The sequence below is a fragment of the Budorcas taxicolor genome, chromosome 23 (genome assembly GCF_023091745.1).
Source record: "Budorcas taxicolor isolate Tak-1 chromosome 23, Takin1.1, whole genome shotgun sequence".
Taxonomy (NCBI): domain Eukaryota; kingdom Metazoa; phylum Chordata; class Mammalia; order Artiodactyla; family Bovidae; genus Budorcas; species Budorcas taxicolor.
The window spans coordinates 25,303,801-25,324,964 of NC_068932.1; the positions used below are offsets into that span (position 1 = coordinate 25,303,801).

The 21,164-nt window shown below is 42.1% G+C and overlaps 1 protein-coding gene across 1 annotated transcript in view; it reads left to right on the top strand.

Moving 5' to 3' along the window:
• Positions 1-21,164, top strand: part of SORCS3 (sortilin related VPS10 domain containing receptor 3) — a 650,006-nt gene that overhangs the window by 507,408 nt on the left and 121,434 nt on the right. The window contains exon 8 of the mRNA XM_052660938.1: positions 9,080-9,169. Coding sequence (XP_052516898.1) covers positions 9,080-9,169 — 90 coding nt within the window. The remainder of the gene's footprint in view (positions 1-9,079; positions 9,170-21,164) is intronic.

Below are 21,164 nucleotides of genomic sequence, written 5' to 3' on the forward strand. Positions count from 1 at the left end.
TTGGTGTCTGCTCGTAGATGACTTGTGTCCTTGTGTCCTGTGTGTAGTATGAGAGTGCTATCTGGGGTCTCTCTGGTAAGAGCACTAGTCTCCTCATGAGGGCTCCACCCCCATGACCTAATCATCTCCCAAAGGCCCCACCTCCAAACCATCACAATGGGGATTCAGTTTCAACATATGAATCACAGAGGGATACAAAAATTCAGTTTATAGCAATTTGTCAGTGAAAATACTTCTAAAATCTTTGGGTTCCTGGATACATAAACAGGTCAATCATTACATCCTATTCACTGTACTCGTAGAGTAATTTACAGATAACATGAAAACATTTTACTATCTTATCTCATTTACTTTCTGTAAGAGAAGAGTAACTATTATTTCCATTTTATAGGAAAATAACCTTGAAACTCCAACAGACTATTTACTATGCCTAAAATTGCATGCCTGATACATGCATGCCTAATACCTGATTGAGCTGAAACTGGAATCACTAATGTTACAGATACTGGTAACTTTTACCTTTCTTCCTCCTTCTCCTCTCCCATTCTTTTGTTTTAATTTTCTGAAATCCTGGAATGTTATATAAAAGACAGAGGCTAGTGTCAATCGGGAATATTTTAGCCAATTAATTGACCTCATAATATCTACCAGTATAAAGGAAATAACCTATGTAATATCTCAAAGAGAAAAACTTTTATATAAGTATAGGAAGACTGTATAAGCTTGACTCCTTGAAATATCTTTTCAAGCCCTTTCTCAGTCTATCTTTTATGAAACCATACTACACTCATGGTGTACAAGGAACATTTGTGAAAACAGAAGTCGGACTCTTTTGACAGTAAGTTGTAATATTTGTCTTTAAGTTTTCCCTAAGTAGTGTTTCCTTTTTCTGTGAAGCTCTGGCATCCTGATTTAGAACACTCAATGTAGACTGACTGAGTTTTAGCTTTGTTTTTTTTTTAACTATTACTATATTAACCGGGAGTTTTCAAATGCTCCCAAATTTTGTACTCCAGGATAACAATTCAAATCCATATCAATTTGTTTTATTGCTGCACTTACCATCTTTGCCTTTTCATCCACCAACAAAACTAGGAGAGGAAAAGCAATGAACTTCTATTTTTATGGGCAAAGGGAACATCCCAAGAACTTCCTTCACTCCTTTTAAATCATAAAAGCCAGAACATGAAGATAAGAGTTGTAACCATTCATGGTCAAATATCTGGCACAAAGCACATTGGGTTGGCAGTCTCTATAAGTGTATTTTCCACAAAGTCATCCTTGCTGACGGCAAGAAGAATTTCAGTCTTCTATACCTGGTTGACTTTGACCGGGAAGCCCACTTGGCTACCTCAGCTCTTCCTGAAGCCCCCAGTTTGCATGTCAACTGTCACCACGGCCAGTCACCATAAACCCTCCAGTATATTAAACTGATACAGGCACCTGTGCCTCTTTTTCAGCAGGGACAGGTAATATGCATTGAGTACTTAGCATGTGCCAGGTTGATTCAATCATCATGATAAAATATCAAAAAAGTTCCAGAAAAACTTCTATTTCTGCTTTATTGACTACACCAAAGGCTTTGTGTGGATTACAGCAAACTGTGGAAAATTCTTCAAGAGATGGTGGTATCAGACCACCTGACCTGCCTCCTGAGAAATCTTTATGCAGGTCAGGAAGCAACAGTTAGAACTGGACATGGAACAACAGACTGGTTCCAAATTGGGAAAGGAGTACGTCAAGGCTGTATATTGTCACCCTGCTTATTTAACTTACATGCAGAGTACATCATGTGAAATGCTGGGCTGGATGAAGCACAAGCTGGAATCAAGATTGCTGGGAGAAATATCAATAACCTCAGATATGCAGATAACACCACCCTTATGGCAGAAAGTGAAGAAGAACTAAAGAGCCTCTTGATGAAAGTAAAAGAGGAGAGTGAAAAAGTTGGCTTAAAGCTCAACATTCAGAAAACGGAGATCATGGCATCTGGTCCCATCACTTCATGGCAAATAGATGGGGGAACAGTGGAAACAGTGTCAGACTTTGTTTTGGGGGGCTCAAAAATCACTGCAGATAGTGACTGTAGCCATGAAATTAAAAGACGCTTACTCCTTGGAAGGAAAGTTGTGACCAACCTAGACAGCATATTGAAAAGCAGAGACTTTACTTTGCCAACAAAGGTCTATCTAGTCAAAGCTATGGTTTTTCTGGTAGTCATTTATGGATATGAGAGTTGGACCATAAGGAAAGCTGAGTGCCAAAGAATTGATGCTTTTGAACTGTGGTGTTGTAGAAGGCTCTTGAGAGTCCCTTGGACTGCAAGACAATCAAATCAGTCAACCCTGAAGGAAATCAGTCCTGAATATTCATTGGAAGGACTGATGCTGAAGCTGAAACTTCAGTACTTTGGCCACCTGATGCAAAGAACCGACTCATTGGAAAAGACCTTGATGCTGGGGAAGATTGATGGCAGGAGGAGAAGGGGACGACAGATGATGAGATGGTTGGATGGCCATCTCAATGGACATGAGTTCGAATAAGTTCTGGGAGTTGGTGATGGACAGGGAAGGCTGGCATGCTGCAGTCCATGGCGTTGCAAAGAGTCAGACACGACTGAGCAGCTGAAATGAACTCAACATTAATATCTCCATTTTCCAGAAGAAGAAATTAGGAACGTTAAATTACCTGTTCAAGGTCACCAAACCAGCATATGACAGAAGCAGGATTCAAACACATGTCCGAGATCCCAACTGATGTACCATAATGCTTAACAATCAGAAGAGTCTTCCTTGAAAATAGATAATTGGAAACTTATCAAGTCTAACCCCTTTATTGTATTTGAAAAACAATCCCAGAGAACTAGGCCTCCTGATTCTTATTGTAGTGTTGTGTGTGGTCTAGACATGGTCTTTGTAACATGCTCTTCTAACCCACCCCTGTTCTGCACCTTGCTAGCATTCCCCATAGCTGAAGGCTCCAGGAAGTCTCTTGGCAGGGCTGGTGACTGTGCAGTTGATTTGTCGTGTTTTTTGACCAGTTGTGTGGTGGACATGCCTCTCCTCCAACACTGCCCCTCTGCATGCGTGTGCACGCACACTCATACACAGAGCAATGCTGGCTTCACATCAGCTGTCTTATCCGAAATCTATTCTTGATGAAGCTATTTTGGGGGGCTACATTAGGGCCCCCATAAAAGTTTTTTGAAACAGAAAATCTGTTTCAAAAAGGTTCAGCCTCAGCAGGAGTGTTGTTAGGCTTTAGACCCACTCCTTCTAGAAACAGGCAGATAAAACTGCATATTTCATTAGTAGACCAGAGCCCCTAGGACATAAAACAAGCAAACACCAGTTTGACAAACATTAAATTCAACATCAAACAGTCTAGCAGGGGAGATGGCTTGCTGATAGATGTCTTGTTGTTCCAAATGCCGTACCCAATTCTGGTTCAGACACACAGTGCAGTGCCTTAGCAGAAAGCTTTCAGAAAATGAGCTCAAGATGACAGAGGTGATGTAACCTACCATGTAGAAGCTCCCAGGCCAGCCTGACACATAGAGCCACATCCTAATGAGACCAGTGGCTGTTTATTGACTCTTGTGACCTGGTAGTCAGAATTTTCTTTGTTCTTGAAGAAGAAATATGATCTTTAAAGGAATTATGTAGGAGGAGAAGAAGAGAAAGGTCTAACAACGTCAAAATGTATTTTAAATAATCTGAATAGAATTAATGAGCAAAGAAATTGGAAAAGTTAATTGTGCATCTTAACAACTCGACTGTCGCCTTTCATTTTCTAAGCAGGAGGAAATAAGGCAAAGGCTGCAAGAGAAATAAGTATTGTCTGCCCATAAAGGTAGTCATTTCTCTTGTCTTACATTCTTCACATCCTCCTGGACCTAGCAAGGTCCTCTAGCTGGAAAAACTTCTAAATGTCAACTCCTGTGAAGGTGACAGCCCTGGTGTAAGCTGAATTTATTTCCATTATCCCTCTTTATTCACCAGTTCCAATAGCAACACCATTGACTCCTATGCAACAATAGAACCTTGATTTCTCAGAGATAGGGAACTGACATGAAAGATCTACCTTGTTGGTGGGTATCTTAACTGGGAAATTGGGAGTTGAGTGACCAGGATTCATTCTTTTCCATGGAGAGGTATGGAAACCCCACATAGTCTGAGAGACCAGAATAAGGTTTGCAGTCACATAAACTTGGGTTCAAATTCCAGTTCCAGCATTTACTTGCTGTGTGTCTTTGAGCATATGGTATAAGTTCCCTATGCCTCCTCTATGCCTCTGTGCCTCAGTTTCTCACCTGATTATAAAATCGGAAAGCTGGTTCATACAGAATAGTGCCTGGCATATAATAAATGCTCAAAAAATTTATCAATAGTTTTACCTTGTAAGGGTACTAATAATAGTTTTAACAATAATAACAGTAATAGTAATATTTATTGTGGATATTGAATAGTAAAATGAATCTGAAGCACTCATTACATGATAGATATTTGAACGTGTTAGTTTCTACTTCTCTTCTCAGAAGCCGTATGTACACTTATGAATTCTAGAGACATTACAAGTTTTCTTCTCTCTGTGACAGAAAAAGGTTCAATATGACTCAAGGCCTTCTGGTTCCAATTTTGAGGGGCAGATTTCTCTCTCTCCTCCAAGACAAGTAATCATCCAGAAACAAGGAGAAATGGAAAAAATAAAGGATATGTCGGTTTAGACTTGGTTACAGAGGCCTGGGAACAAGTCAGAAGAGACAGATGTGTTTAATGGCCAATGCATTTGTCCAAAGGAATCATTTTCACTGGCCAGGAGCCCAATTAAACCTGTAAAATGGAAATCCAGAAAATCAGATTAACGAGCCAGTCATTAGTGAGGAAAAGACCCAGCTAATTCTGTGTTTAGCATGACAGATGGGCCCAGAGCAAATAATTGGATGACATTCATCAAATGTAAAATAAAAGGTGTCACTGAAAGGGAAAGTGGTAATAATCTCTGGGATTTACAGTGCCAGCAAATTTGCTTGTAAGGAAGAGAAAAGTTCATCAAAATAGATTAATAGTTGCTAAACTTTATTCCTTCCTTGTGTGATTGCCAGAGAACCACACAAATAATAGCAGAGAGGCAGCGAATGCACTAGGCTGGCATCACTCAGTGCTGGGAGGACTCTGCTCCCCGCTAGGGCTTCTGTGTGGAGCTGAGTCCCTGGGACCAGCAAGCACTGGGCAGGGATGGCGGGTGCTTCTCTGTAGCCACTGTTCGTTAGCCACTAAACAACAGAGAAAATCGAATCTGAAGGCTCACCAGTTAAGTGAATGAATCACATTTCATTGTTCAGTTAGTCAGTTAAGTATTGACCTCCTGCCCTATGCCTGACATTTTTGGGGATATGTTCATTCCTAGTTATATGTTCAAGCATAGGCTGGAATTGTACATGGCTAGGTCAATGAAGGGCTGTATGTTGTTGGACAAATTAGTGACCTCTTAGCCTCTATTTCCTGACCCATAGAGGCTATATCCTCTATGGGTCAGGAATATATAATATAATGTGTGTGTGTATATGTATATATGTAAGTGAAGTATGGATTAGAAACTGCTTACTGTAGTATCTTCCATGTTAAAAGTTTTCACTGCGTGGTAATTATCGCTCTTCTTGTTTTTATTAACTCACCACTTCTCTTCTAAGAAGGCATCATTTTTAAGCTGTAGCATCAGTGCCATGACAGATTTTCTGGGAATGTAAACATATACACACACATCAATTACAGAAATTTAAAAGAACATGTTTTAAAGACATTGGAATCAAGGAAATATAGTGCTGAAATTATGATACCACTGGTGACATGAATAAGATGAATACAGGGTTTGTCAGTCACAGGAGGAGGAGAGCAGGTTTAGAGCCAAACTTCACTAGGTTCATACTTGTCTTATGAACCTAGTAAAGGTTCATATACTTCTACTTGGGCAAGTCGTTCCATAGACTCAGAAGGGTTGTCAGTGGGGTTAAACTCTTAATAGATAATTTATATAAGGGCTACGTGAAGTTCTGGAACAGGAAAGATGAACCCAATTGATGACAGTTTTATCATTATTTTTATCATCATGCATCCACTGATTGCCTGCCATGAGACCAGCATTATTTAGGAATTAAGAAGTTATAACTTTAAAATAGGACATGGAGGGATCACTATAGGTATATGTACACCACAGGAGTAAATGTTGAAAGTGCTGTAGAAGTGGAAATAACAAAATTCAGGAATTAAGAAGAGGGAGAAGTTAGAATGGTGCTGTCCACACCAAGGCCCGTGAACTCCTGGGCCTTACATGAGGTGTGAAGCCTCAGGTTGGATCCTGCAGTGCAGCCACTGGCATGACTGGGACAGAGGGAGGGCTGCAGGAGCCCCTGCAGCCTCTGGGGGGTGCTGTGATGTCAGAGGCAGCAGAGAGCCTCTGCGTTCCTTGGGCTTTGTGCAGCCATTTAATACATTTAATACTTTTCCATGATATTTCTGAAGTGTAGTTCCATCTTTATGATATACTTAAGTGCAGACTCTCCCGGGTGGTATGTGTGAGCTTAACAGAGAGAGAGAGAGAGAGAAAGAGAAAGGGAGTCTGTGCTTGAATAGCGCTATAACAGGCACAGCTGGACTGAGTTCCAGAGTCAGTGGGACTGAACACACACTCAAGGGGAGCACTTGGCTTTCCTTCAACCCTCGGTAATTTGGAAACCCCGCCGACCTTGCTCTCTGCTACTGGTGAGAAGTCTGGCGGTGCTGTCGTCTTGTTCCCTATGGAGGTGACTGGATCTCCTGGGGAAAGGCATTTTTCGTTGCTGAGTCCTGGTTGGCGTTAGTGCTGAGATTTGTCTCTTCTGATGCTGGGCTCATTCACTAAAGGTGAGCATGGTGAGGTTCAGGGTGTCTTGGAGAGAATTGAGCTTTAAGCATTTGATAGGTAACCAGAGGATGTATTCTGTGCTTTAAAGACTTCATCACTGGGTAAATGGGCTTCCTGTGGGGGCGACAGAAGTGATTTAGAACTAGAAGAGATGTTGGTAGCATAGCGCTGTGAATGTGCTAAATGTCACTGAATTATACACTTTAAAATGGCTAATTTTCTCTTATATGAATCTCCCCTTGGTTAAAAAGATTTTTTTGTCATCACTAAACACAAAATTCAGGAAAGTAGCTGCATCTGAGAGGGAGGCAGGGTTCAAGATAGGTGAGGAGCAGAGAGGCACAGAGCTGTGTGTCAGCTGGCATTTAAGTTCTGCTTCTGTGCTGCTCCAAGTGTGGTCCCCAGACCAGCAGCATCAATATCATCTGGCAACTTATTAGAAAAAGAAATTCTTGGACCCCACCCAGACTGATTGAATCAGAGGCTCCATGGGTGGGGCCCAGCAGTCTGAGTTTTAACAAGCTTTCCAGGTGATGCTGGTGCATCCTGAAACTTCAAAACTACTGATCTGCTTCTTGGGTTTGCAGGTATGTTTGCATGTGTTGGTTTTACAATGAAAAGTAAAACCAAATTAAAGAAGCAAATAAATAGCAAATTAAAGAAGCAAATAATTGCCAGGATTAATGGTGACTGTGTTTAGAACCAAGGGTTACATTTTAACCAGATTCTATGCAATTGAGATTTATTTTAAAAAGAAAAAAAAAAGTTCTCTGGAACTCATTGATCTTAATCTGTCAACATCCCACCTCTAAGCCGACATAGAACAACATAGATTTAGAACAGATGTCTTACCCAGAAAAAAAAAAAAAAAAGGTCTTGGAATACAAGACAAGAGTGATTCTAGTTAGAAAATAGAGATAACAATGACCATCAGGGAGAAAGCTGCTCTCTCCTGTTGGTTTCCAGCCTAAGTCTTTGCACCAGGTTTTTTCACAGCTCTGCCCTCGCACTGACTCGAACATCTGCTCTCCCTGGCAGCTTGTGGTGCCTGCTTTGTGGGCTTCCAATCTGCAGAGGTTAAGGAGGAACCACAGGAGATGCCATGCCTCAGAGTGGGGAGCGATGGGTGGCTTTCACTAGAAATGTAACAACCTCCCAGTCTCAGCAGCCGCTATGGATGGGCACCAGGGTTGGAGCAGATTTAGGGGACTGGCCTGTCTCCAGCAAGTGCTGGGGTCTTAGTGAGCACAGAGCCTGTGGCCCCGGTAATTGCCTCCTCAGCACAGAAGCCTGGTTGCTATTGTCTCCCTCCTATTTTCTCTGAACAGGCTATGTTGTCTTCTCCTGTGAATATTAATCTCCCCTGAGTTAGGGTAATTGGACCAAGAGCAGCCATCTGCAGAGCTGTGCAACTTGGCAGGCTTTCTAGCAAGTGCAGGCCAGAGGACCATTTCTTGCTGTGGTTTCTGGGTTCCTCTAAGAATCCATCTTTCTTCTAGTGAGGTTCCAGACCTTGACGTCGCCAGTCATGAACTAGCAGAACTAAGATTCAGGCTTTGGATTTCTGACTTTCAAATCCACAGTTCTTTCTTTGACTTTTGATGCCTTTAATTAACTTGCATATGGAAAGAATCAACAAGTATCTGTTCAGTGCATGGATTTGTAAAAATAAAGGGGAAAAAATTGTGCTCAGATGGGAAGTGAAATTAATTGCAAAGTAACAAGAGCTTTGAGCAATAGTAATTATCCAGATTCAGAAAAAAAAGTTTCTTTGATAGTCATGTCATCATGGTAATGGAGTAAAAACTGTTTAAGAAAAAAAGAATAGAATACGTAGATCATGAATATAGCCCATATCAATAGCTTCCATCTGTTTTCTGTTGAAAATGTTTGTTGTGTATGAATTCAGAGCATAGCGACCCAGTAGAGAGCCCCTGCTCCCCCAGATATCACCAGCCATGGGGAATGACTTCTGGAATTGCTCACTTATTGTCTAAGTGCTGTGACATGGGAGTGACTTAGGGTGCTGTGGGGTTGGAGGATCAAAGGCAACAGGGAATATTCCCTTTAAGGTTGTCACAAACCTACTGTGGTTACTGATGGAGAGGCTACTACTTTCCACCTTGCACTGGATCTGTATCCCCATCTGACCTTTCTGTGTTTCCCCATGATCCAGGTAACAACTGGTGGAAGAGCCAGCTACTACGTGTCCTACCGAAGAGAGGCCTTCGCTCAGATAAAGCTGCCCAAGTACTCACTGCCCAAGGTATTCATCACCTGCTGCCCTGGGTCCTGCCAGACAAAGCAGCAGGGAGAGGCTGTCTTGTTGGGCTGTGGAAGGTTTGATCCCTTTCTGGGAGACAGCAGGCATTCAGCCTGACTTACCACTGGGGGTTTGGCCTCTGCTCATGTCAGTGAATCTGGGTTCTGTGTTCCCCTCCCAGCAGGATATCCAGGCAAGAGTTTTGATTTCCTATCACTCAAACGTACAGTATAACCTTGGGTCATTTCCCAGGACTGGTAGTGAAAGGAACACTAGCTTTGAAATCTCTTCTGTGGGTCCCTATCTTTCACAAGGGCCTGTTTGATGAATAGAAGGCCAGACTCAGAATGGCCTAGGTAGAAACTTTATATGCACACACACATATGTGTGTGTGTGTGTGTCTGAGAGAGAGAGAGAGAGACTGTAGCTGATGGGTACATCCTGCAACTGTGATCCTATACAATGGTCCTATAAAGTCAATTACAGATGTTACAGAAAATGAGAAATTAATGCCCGTGGCCCCTGGGCCTACATATACTTACATATATGTAAGGTGCGTAGGTGAGTCCCATGTCTTTCATGCTTCTTTCTACATTTTAATGCTAAGTATAAATGCACTGTTTGTACTTCCATTCCCTTCTGCCACAATGAGTAATTAAACAGGAATAATTTACTATAATGTTAATATCGAATCATGGCATCTTAACTCCTGTTTTGGAAAATCATAACACTTATTCTGTGGACCTCATCCCTTATAAACAGTGGATCCTGGGAGAAGATGGGTCTTAGAACCTCAGTGTGAACATGGGCAGGCCTTAATTGCATTAAAGCCTCAGTTGCATTATTGAGTCTGCAAAGAAGCAAAGTCTCAGATTGGACATATATCAAATGTAAAGTTACAAAGACTTAGATCTCCAAGCCAGTGCTAAGAAGCATATCATGAAAAGTAAAGTGAGTACAGAGGTAGAAGGGATTATGAGATAAGAAGAGAGAGAACCATCTACCCCTAGTTGCTTTTATCCATTCATTTATTCATATAATCATGCACATACTCATTCATTTTTTTTCCTTTCTTTATTCACCCATTGATCTTGTCTTTTTTCCGTTTAGATTTTTACTCAGTGCCATGCATTGAACTAAGCTTTGTGGTTAGAGTGGTATAAGACACAGACATTCCCTACCTTCATAAAGCTTGTATTCTGGTAGAGATGGTAAACAAGCAATTGTGGGGATGAGAGGTGTTATAGGCACAGAGTTCAAGGTCCATTGTGACGTAATAGTTTGAGTTCAGTTCAGTTCAGTTACTCAGTCGTGTCCGACTCTTTGCGACCCCATGAATCACAGCACGCCAGGCTTCCCTGTCCATCACCATCTCTCGGAGTTCATTCAGACTCACGTCCATCGAGTCCGTGATGCCATCTAACCATCGCATCCTCAGTCGTCCCCTTCTCCTCCTGCCCCTAATCCCTCCCAGCATCAGGGTCTTTTCCAGTGAGTCAACTCTTCGCATGAGGTGGCCAAAGTACTGGAGTTTCAGCTTTAGCATCATTCCTTAAAAAGAAATCCCAGGGCTGATCTCCTTCAGAATGGACTGGTTGGATCTCCTTGCAGTCCAAGGGACTCTCAAGAGTCTTCTCCAACACCACAGTTCAAAGGCATCAATGCTTCCGCACTCAGCTTTCTTCACAGTCCAACTCTCACATCCATACATGACCACAGGAATAACCATAGCCTTGACTAGCCGGACCTTAGTCGGCAAAGTAATGTCACTGCTTTTGAATATACTGTCTAGGTTGGTCATAACTTTTCTTCCAAGAAGTAAGCGTCTTTTAATTTTATGGCTGCAATCACCATCTGCAGTGATTTTGGAGCCTAAAAAAATAAAGTCTGACACTGTTTCCACTGTTTCCCCATCTATTTCCCATGCAGTGATGGGAGTGGATGCCATGATCTTCGTTTTCTGAATGTTGAACTTGAAGCCAACTTTTTCACTCTACTCTTTCACTTTCATCAAGAGGCTTTTTAGCTCCTCTTCACTTTCTGCCGTAAGGGCGGTGTCATCTGCATATCTGAGGTTATTGATATTTCTCCCGGCAATCTTGATTCCAGCTTGTGTTTCTTCCAGTCCAGCGTTTCTCATGATGTACTCTGCATAGAAGTTAAATAAGCAGGGTGACAATATACAGCCTTGACGTACTCCTTTTCCTATTTGGAACCAGTCTGTTGTTCCATGTCCAGTTCTAACTGGTGCTTCCTGACCTGCATACAGATTTCTCAAGAGGCAGGTTAGGTGGTCTGGTATTCCCATCTCTCTCAGAATTTTCCACAGTTTATTGTGATCCACACAGTCAAAGGCTTTGGCATAATCAATAAAGCAGAAATAGATGTTTTTCTGGAACTCTCTTGCTTTTTCCATGATCCATTGGATGTTGGCAATTTGATCTCTGGTTCCTCTGCCTTTTCTAAGACCAGCTTGAACATCAGGGAGTTCACGGTTCACGTATTGCTGAAGCCTGGCTTGGAGAATTTTGAGCATTACTTTACTAGCATGTGAGATGAGTGCAATTGTGTGGTAGTTTGAGCATTCTTTGGCATTGCCTTTCTTTGGAATTGGAATGAAGACTGACCTTTTCCAGTCCTGTGGCCACTGCTGAGTTTTCCAAATTTGCTGGCATATTGAGTATAGCACTTTCACAGCATCATCTTTCAGGATTTGAAACAGCTCCACTGGAATTCCATCACCTCCATTACTTTTGTTCATAGTGATGCTTTCTAAGGCCCACTTGACTTCACATTCCAAGATATCTGGCTCTAGATTAGTGATCACATCATCATGACTATCTATCTGGGTCATGAAGATCTTTTGTGTACAGTTCTTCTGTGTATTCTTGCCACCTCTTCTTAATATCTTCTGCTTCTGTTAGGTCCATACAATTTCTGTCCTTTATCGAGCCCATCTTTGCATGAAATGTTCCCTTGGTATCTCTAATTTTCTTGAAGAGATCTCTAGTCTTTCCCATTCTGTTCTTTTCCTCTATTTCTTTGCATTGATCGCTGAAGAAGGCTTTCTTATCTCTTCTTGCTATTCTTTGGAACTCTGCATTCAGATGCTTATATCTTTCCTTTTCTCCTTTGCTTTTCACCTCTCTTCTTTTCACAGCTATTTGTAAGGCCTCCCCAGACAGCCATTTTGCTTTTTTGCATTTCTTTTCCATGGGGATGGTCTTGATCCCTGTCTCCTGTACAATGTCACGAACCTCAGTCCATAGTTCATCAGGCACTCTATCTATCAGATCTAGGCCCTTAAATCTATTTCTCACTTTCACTGTATAATCATAAAGTATTTGATTTAGGTCATACCTGAATGGTCTAGTGGTTTTCCCTACTTTCTTCAATTTAAGTCTGAATTTGGTAATAAGGAGTTCATGATCTGAGCCACAGTCAGCTCCTGCTCTTGTTTTTGTTGACTGTATAGAGCTTCTCCATCTTTGGCTGCATACAATATAATCAGTCTGATTTCGGTGTTGACCATCTGGTGATGTCCATGTGTAGAGTCTTCTCTTGTGTTGTCGGAAGAGGGTGTTTGCTATGACTAGTGCATTTTCTTGGCAAAACTCTATTAGCCTTTGCCCTGCTTCATTCCGCATTCCAAGGCCAAATTTGCCTGTTACTCCAGGTGTTTCTTGACTTCCTACTTTTGCATTCCAGTCCCCTATAATGAAAAGGACATATTTTTGGGGTGTTAGTTCTAAAACGTCTTGTAGGTCTTCATAGAACCGTTCAACTTCAGCTTCTTCAGCGTTACTGGTTGGGGCATAGACTTGGATAACTGTGATATTGAATGATTTGCCTTGGAGAAGAACAGAGATCATTCTGTCGTTTTTGAGATTGCATCCAAGTACTGCATTTCGGACTCTCTTGTTGACCATGATGGCTACTCCATTTCTTCTGAGGGATTTTTGCCCGCAGTAGTAGATGTAATGGTCATCTGAGTTAAATTCACCCATTCCAGTCCATTTCAGTTTGCTGATTCCTAGAATGTCGACTTTCACCCTTGCCATCTCTTGTTTGACCACTTCCAATTTGCCTTGATTCATGGACCTGACATTCCAGGTTCCTATGCAATATTGCTCTTTACAGCATCGGATCTTGCTTCTATCACCAGTCCTATCCACAGCTGGGTATTGTTTTTTTTTTTTGGCTCCATCCCTTCATTCTTTCTGGAGTTATTTCTCCACGGATCTCCAGTAGCATATTGGGCACCTAATGACCTGGGGGATTCCTTTTTTGGTATCCTATCATTTTGCCTTTTCATACTGTTCAAGCTCACCAAATATGGATAGTGAGGGCTAGTTTTCTAAAGAAAGTGATGCTTATGATGATTCAAGGAAAATGAGGAGTTAATCCTGCAAATAAATGTTCAGGAAGCTGGTAGAAAATACACACACTGGCCCTATTTTAAGACAAGGCTTCCCAGGTGGCGCTAATGGTAAAGAGCCTGCCTGCCAGTGCAGGAGATGTAAGAGATGTAGGTTCGATCCCTGGTTTGGGAAGATCCCTTGGAGGAGGAAATGGCAACCCACTCCAGTATTCTTGCCTAGAGAATCCCGTGAACAGAGGAGCCTGGTGGGCTACAGTTCATAGGGTTAAAAGAGTCAGACACAACTGAAGTGACTTAGCATGCACACACATGTGCATATGTTTAACAAACTAGAAGGCCATATTAAGGGACAGGGTTCCATAGAAGAGATGGAGACATTGGCAGGGATCATAGTAAGTAGCCCCAGGGGCCACAGGCATTAATCTCTCACTTTCTGTAATGTCTTTGTGATTGACTTTATAGGACCATTTTATAGGATCATGGTTGCAGGATGTACCTATCAGCTATTCTAAACCCAAGCAGGAAACAGATACCCTTCTTGCAGAACATGAAGAAGGGGAAGTTCATGATCATGAGAATGACCTTTAGCAGCAGTCTGGTGATTTCCATGTATTGGCCCAGGAAAAGAGTTTCAGGAACTTTCTGAACCACATTCTCCATGTAGCAGCTATTTTGTTTCTTTATGTATGCCTATTTTATGTATTTTTAACCTTCTCAGGAAAACAAACAGTTTGCTCCCCTGGGCAGTATGGCTGCAGGTGGGAACAAATGAAGCCTGGCATCGATCACAATCCTAGAACACTCCATTAATGACTAGCAGCCCCATGGCAATTTACTGTGATGGAGTACCATCCATGCGGCTCCTCTGATAGAACTTCATCCAGAACAGCTTCTCATTAATATGAGGGCTGCTGTGAAAATAGCTGGATGGTTATTGATCCCCTTTATTAGTCGGCATTGACCCGGATTTTTGTAACCTCGGACTAGGATGTGAGGACAGAGTGGGCGGAAGGAGATTGGTTCTTTCCATTGTTTAAAAATTGAAATGGCTTTTAAGCAAGTTGTTGCCATTCCATGTAGTGCCGCAGCTGCTGCTGGGCATCTTGCTTAAACACAAAAACACAGAAAAGCTCCCTGCCATCATTGCCCTCACACTTCCACTCCCAGTCTGTTCAGAATATGCTCTCCTGGGGCACTCCTTGGCTTTGGAGTGTTTTGCAGAGAAGGAAATGAAGGCCATTAATAATGAGCAGCATTACTAGGGGCAGCAACCTTGTGCTGCGTCCTCCATAACCCAGCCCCTGGGCATCGAGTTGGCGCTCTCAGGCCACTGTCATGAAAAGCACGCACCAGCAGAGGGCTTGGAGCCAGATGATGGGAGCCCTGGCAGCCTCGGGAAAAGACAATGGAGCTCATGAAGAGAATGAACAGAAACCAGGCCTTTCCTTCCAGCTCTGCCACCTGCTCATCTATGAGCCCAGGTCTTCTCATCTGTGAAATGGGCATCATAATACCATGTGGCAAAGTTGCGAGGATGCAGCAAATGACTTGTTTTTGGTAAAGCATAACATGCTGGGCAAGTCTAAGCAACACTTGTGATCAGGGGAAATACTACTGATGCTCTTAACCTGCCAGGTGAGTTCCTGATGGGGTCATATCCCAGGCTTCTCTTGCTTTCAGAGTTGCTTGCCTCACTGGACCACTCTGAATCTCGTAGACCTCCACTTGTCTCTTAGATTCTGGACTTATTCTTGACTTCCTATTCTAACAGTCATTTCTGCAAGAGAAAAAATTGTTTTTTGCTGGTTTATTTTTACGTGGAACATTGATGACAATGTTGAACTTGACTTGAGATCCAGATTCCTGGGAAACAGCAACATTTAGGAAATCCTCCTGCCCTTTTGTGTTCCTGAACATGGTTACCTCAAACCGCCCACCCCTGCCTTCTCTTAAATGTTCCTTTCGTTTACCTTTGGCAAGACCAGATTCCTGTCCTTTTTCTCGTAAGCGATTAGCTGAATCATTTGTCCCCACCGACCAATCTGGATAAAATGCTTGTTAATTCAACTGGACCAAACTAAAGTCTGACTTTTCTTCTGAGAATCACCTGACCTTAAGGAAAACAATTTCCTGTCTACCTATTCACATCACTCCCCACAGTTCATTCCAGCCTTCCTTTACTTCTCCCAATACAATTGATTCTTTTCTGCCCTCCCTCTGGGGGTGCTTGCAGATATTTTGATCAGAGTGCTTTTGCTATTACAATAGTGTTTTCAAATAAAATCTCTCCTTACCTGAGTCTGGGTTTGTTTCTGACAGCAGAAACCCCACTTTTTTTTTTTTTTTTCTGGTTTCCCTTCCTGGATCCCGTTCCCTTGCCATCCTTAAAATGTTGATGTTCCTGAGTTCTGCTTGCATAAATCCCACAGTTAATCCCACTCTGAATAATGAAAGAGGAGGGGGGAAATAAGTTTCAGATAATTTGTTATAATGATAGTGATATTAACCTTTTCCTTAATTTCCTTAGGAATGTTTTCCTTAATGTTCGCATTTTCCCAAATGCTGATTTAGCCTTCCTTGCTGTGTCACAGCCTTACTTCCTAAAGAGTCATCTGTAGTTCTAACCTCTTTTTTCCCTTTCATTCACTCTTGAACTTGCTGCTAGTTTTCCTCAGCTCTCCCACATCCATCTCTCCACTATTCCACTAAAAATCTGTTAGCCATTGTTACTGCCTACGTGCCAAACCCAACCAGACATCTCCATATCTTTATCTTTTTCCATTTTTTTTAACCTCTCTGGAGCATCTGACACTGGTGGGAGAAAAATTAATTTTTGGCGTGTAGATTCCCTTTGGCAGTGTTGTTGCTGTTGCTGTTTTCCTGATTTCCTTTCCTGGATCCCCTTCCCTTGCTGTCCTTAAAATGTTGATGTTCTTAAGTTCTCCTTGCATCCTTCATGGTTCCTGAGTGACCTCATTCCTTCTCTTCATAGCAATGAGTTCTATATCCACAGCTCCTGTGCGCATCTGTGCATTAAATTCTGAACGGCGTTGTTAACTGCCTGTTAGAGGTACCTCCCCTTCATGGTCCCATTTAACAACTGAGCTCAGAGTCTCTCCCTTTGGTCCTTTATGTCTCCTCCTCCTCACACGTTTACTTACTTACTTCATTGATTTACTCAGGAGGCTTGTGTTGGATGTCTACCACATGCTAGATGCGCTGCTGCTGCTGCTGCTGCGAGTCGCATCAGTCCAACTCTGTGCGACCCCATAGACGGCAGCCCACCAGGCTCCCTGGGATTCTCCAGGCAAGAACACTGGAGTGGGTTGCCATTTCCTTCTCCAGTGCATGAAAGTGAAAAGTGAAAGTGAAGTCGCTCAGTCATATCCGACTCTTAGCGTCCCCATGGACTGTAGCCTACTAGGTTCCTCTGTCCATGGGATTCTCCAGGCAAGAGTACTGGAGTGGGGTGCCATTGCCTTCTCCGAGATACTCTGGTAAATGCTAAAAATAGACTAATAAAAAAGAGAGACATAGCTTCTGCTCTCTGGGAGCTTAGTGTCTAGAGAGAGCCAGACATCACACAAATAATTATAGAAGTGACTATTAATCTTGATTGTAATGAATACTCTAAGAAAAAATAGAAAAATTTGCAATTCAGATATCTGAGATCTTAAAGATATGGCCTTCTGCCTTAGCCCCTGTAGATGCCACTTCCTTACTACTTCACCAGTTCATTCCATAGGGTTTTTATAGAGAATCTACTTCCTCAGTTCAGCCCTTGTACACTCCTGCCTAGAAGGTTGCCATGACCTTTTAAGCCTTCTCCTTGCCTCTAGCATTGCCCCATTTAAATCCACTCTTCACAGTGCTTCCACAATGAATATCATCATGTAAAGAATTTGATCATCTTAAACAAAATCTATGCATTGACCAACTCTAATCTTCTCCTTCTGCTTCAAATCTTGTGTCAACTTTGTACCCTCGTCAGGGTAGAACTTCACTGTGCCATGCAGAACCCCTAGTAATGTGCCCACTCTCTGTCTTCATCTTCCGCAGCGAAAAATGGCCTTCAGGCTCTTCTAGGTTCCATACAATCCCCTGAATGCTCCACCCTCTCTCTCACCTCTAAGCCTTTGTACTCCTTTCACCATTTTCCGGATGTCTAGCGTAGTCCTTAGTCAAGTTCACAAAAGGCTACACAAGTTTATGATATCTCCACCACCAAGTGGGCATCTTCTTGAAGTCAGGACCTACGTTTTATTCTTCTCTGTATTTATTATGGTGTTTGGCACAAGAATGAAGTTATATTGGGCCCAGATTAAATAAAATGTTTCAATAACACAGAGGTATTTTTATTATTGTTCATCTAGGAAGCTGAACGGAGAAGGCAATGGCACCCCACTCCAGTACTCTTGCCTGGCAAATCCCATGGGTGGAGGAACCTGGTAGGCTGCAGTCCATGGGGTCGCTAAGAGTCTAGACGTGACTGAGTAACATCACTTTCACTTTTCACTTTCATGCATTGGAGAAGGAAATGGCAACCCACTCCAGTGTTCTTGCCTGGAGAATCCCAGGGACGGTGGAGCCTGGTGGGCTGCCGTCTATGGGGTCACACAGAGTCAGACACGACTGAAGTGACTTAACAGCAGCAGCAGGAAGTTGTAAGCTTAGATTTTTCGAAAAGCAACTATGATTCTTCCTAGTGACTGTATTGACTGTATTGTGTAGGGAGAGTGTTATTCATAATCATTTAAATAAGGAAGTGACACATGCTTTGAAATTAGATTAGGGTAGCAAGATGAAAGAAATGTTTTATTGTCATTCAGATTCCTATTGGGCGAATTTTAAGGAACAATGCTTTTTTGTTGTTGTTTTTCTGGAAGACTTAACATTCTGATTCTTGGTTGACCCCTGTTCAACTCTAAGACCTGTTAGGAGAGGGGACACATCGTTCAGAGTTTTTCAAAAATTGATGCCCCAAAGTGCATACACCAGCATCATCTGGAGGGTTGTTCAGGTGGTAGATCCCAAGGTTCCACACCAGACACACTGAATCTGAATCTCAGGCATTGGGTCGCATGAGTCTGCATGCTATCAGGAGCTCCAGGTCATACCGATGCACACTGCATTATACACCCTTTGGTAAGGAGTTTAACCTCTCTAGGTAGTCTTAGGCTCAAATCTTAGTAATTTACTAATCAAAGCTAAGTGACTTTGATTAGCTAAGGAATTCTCAAGCAGAAATCCCATAACTCTATATAGTAGAGAGTAGTCCCTCATCCTGGAGCCTGGAATTACTGCTCACCAGGTGACACGGTCCCAGTGCAGGTCTAAGATGTACTCACAGCAAATCTGGCTGCTTCTAATCCTGACCATGCCCCAGTGTTTTAAGTTGTTTCCTTGCCCACCCCGCCGCCCAACACTTCTTTTACATTAGTTTAGTCTAAAATAACTTAGCTCATTCATTTTTATGACCAAAACATCTGGGGAAAGCCAAGCATTTCTATTGCATTTTTAACAGGGTAAGTGAATTTAATCCGAATTTCCTGCAGCTGCTATTTCCCCTCCTACTGGGTTCCTGGGCTTTCATTCCACACCAGCACAACATGACTTCATCAGATGGTTTTTAAGAGTAAGCCTCATTTCCATTTTCAAGCACCTCAGCAGGAACCTGCAATTCTACAAGGTGTGTAAACACGAACGAGCAGAACAAGTGAGGTCTTAGTCAAGGTGACCTCGGAAGTCCAAGGCTAGAGGCTGAGATTTCACAGAGGATCTTCAATAAAAAAGATCCAGGACTCCTTTTCTTACTTTCCCCACCTCCCAGCTGTCCAAATCAAATGTTTGCTTCTTTTGAAAATCAGCTTGGAGGAGCTCTCCATGGTTCTGATATTATAGACATGGCTGCTCCTGTTTTTTGTTGAAACCATTTCTGGGAAAGGTGGGTCAAGTAAGGTAAAGGCTAGATCCAGCCTACTTGTTTACTTACTGTTAGTTCACTTGCCTGTGTCCCTGTCACTGTGCTTCCCGCATCAGTGACAAGGATGCCTCTCTTGCTTTTCCAACATGCTATTACTCCTTGGCAGATACACTTGTATATTCATAGTTATTCATTTTAAAAATTACTCTTGTTTTGTCAAATGTTTATCCAGGTCAACATTTCCTTCTGACAGTATGCAAACTGGGTTTTGAAAACTATTTTGAATTCTGAATTATTAGAAATGATTTTAGAAATGACTCAGTCATTTCTAAATACAATTAGAATTAGGAATTAGGAGTACAAATTAAAGTGGCTTCAGGGACCAAGAAGGTAACATTAATATATATATATATATATATATATATATATATATATATATATATATGTAGGCAGATGATAGGAATCTTTGGGTATGCAAGGCTAAGACTTCAATAAGTACTGACTCCATCTAAAATACTACACTTTCAGGTATATGGTAGAGGCTTTGGTCAAACCAAGGGCTTCCCTGGTGGCTGAGAGGTAAAGAAATCCACCTGCCAGTGCAGCAGATGTGGGTTCAATCCCTGGGTCAGGAAGATCTCCTGGTGAAGGAAATGGCAGCCCCCTCCATATTTTTGTCCGTGAAATCCCATGGACAGAGGAGCCTGGTGGGCTTCCATCTATGGAGCTATGGAAAAGTCAGATAGAAGTTAGTGACTGAACAGCAATAACAAGAATAGTCAGACCAAACAATTATGATTCACATTCATTTCATGGGTCATTCATTTGCAACTTCTGGTTTAGCAGTTACGTATACAACTAGTTAGAAGCTGACAATTAGGTTAGAGTCATGTCACAGAGGTTCAAAACATGGTTTGGCTACTTATGAGGTATATAATCCGAAGCAAGTTGGTAAACCTCTGTGTGCCTTATTTAATTTCTTGGTAAAATGGAAATAGTCATACTACCTCCACTGTAGAATTATTTGGATTTTTTAAATTGAAATAATGCATTTAGAGTATGCCCAAATGTTAGCTGTTTTTATTGTTAGCGTAACCTCTTCACTCTGTTCAGTGAGAAATTGGAAGCTCAGGGAAGCTGACATGTTCAGTATCATGCAGCTGACTTATAGTAGAACACTATTGTGACCCAGAACTCTGAATTCAAGGGTAAATATCCTTTCCTCTATACTCTGTGGTTTTCAAATATTATTCTATTAGCAGTAGAACCCTTCCCCTCCCCCCCTCCCCCGCAACCTTTTACTCCTAAAACATTACACAGAACTCCATGATATAACAAATCTAAGTAGTGCTGGTGTGTTTGAAACAGATTTGGAAACCCAGAGCCCCACCCATTGGCTGTGCCTCTGGGCCACCCTTCTTCCAATCCTCATCTGAAGATTCCCAAGAAAGGCATGAAAACCACTATCCCAGAAGTGTTGAAACCATAAATTAAGATGGAGTGAAGGGAGAGGCCCTGTCTTTTTTTCATGTGTGGGTTTCCTCACGCAAGATTGTATGTCTCTGTTAGCGCTAACACCACTTTTCAGTTATAAAAATAAAAAATGAAAGTGGATAAATCCCCTAAAGCCATGGAAAATGATACCCACCAAAGCCCCTTACACCCATCTTACTGTCACTTAGCAAGGAGCAGAA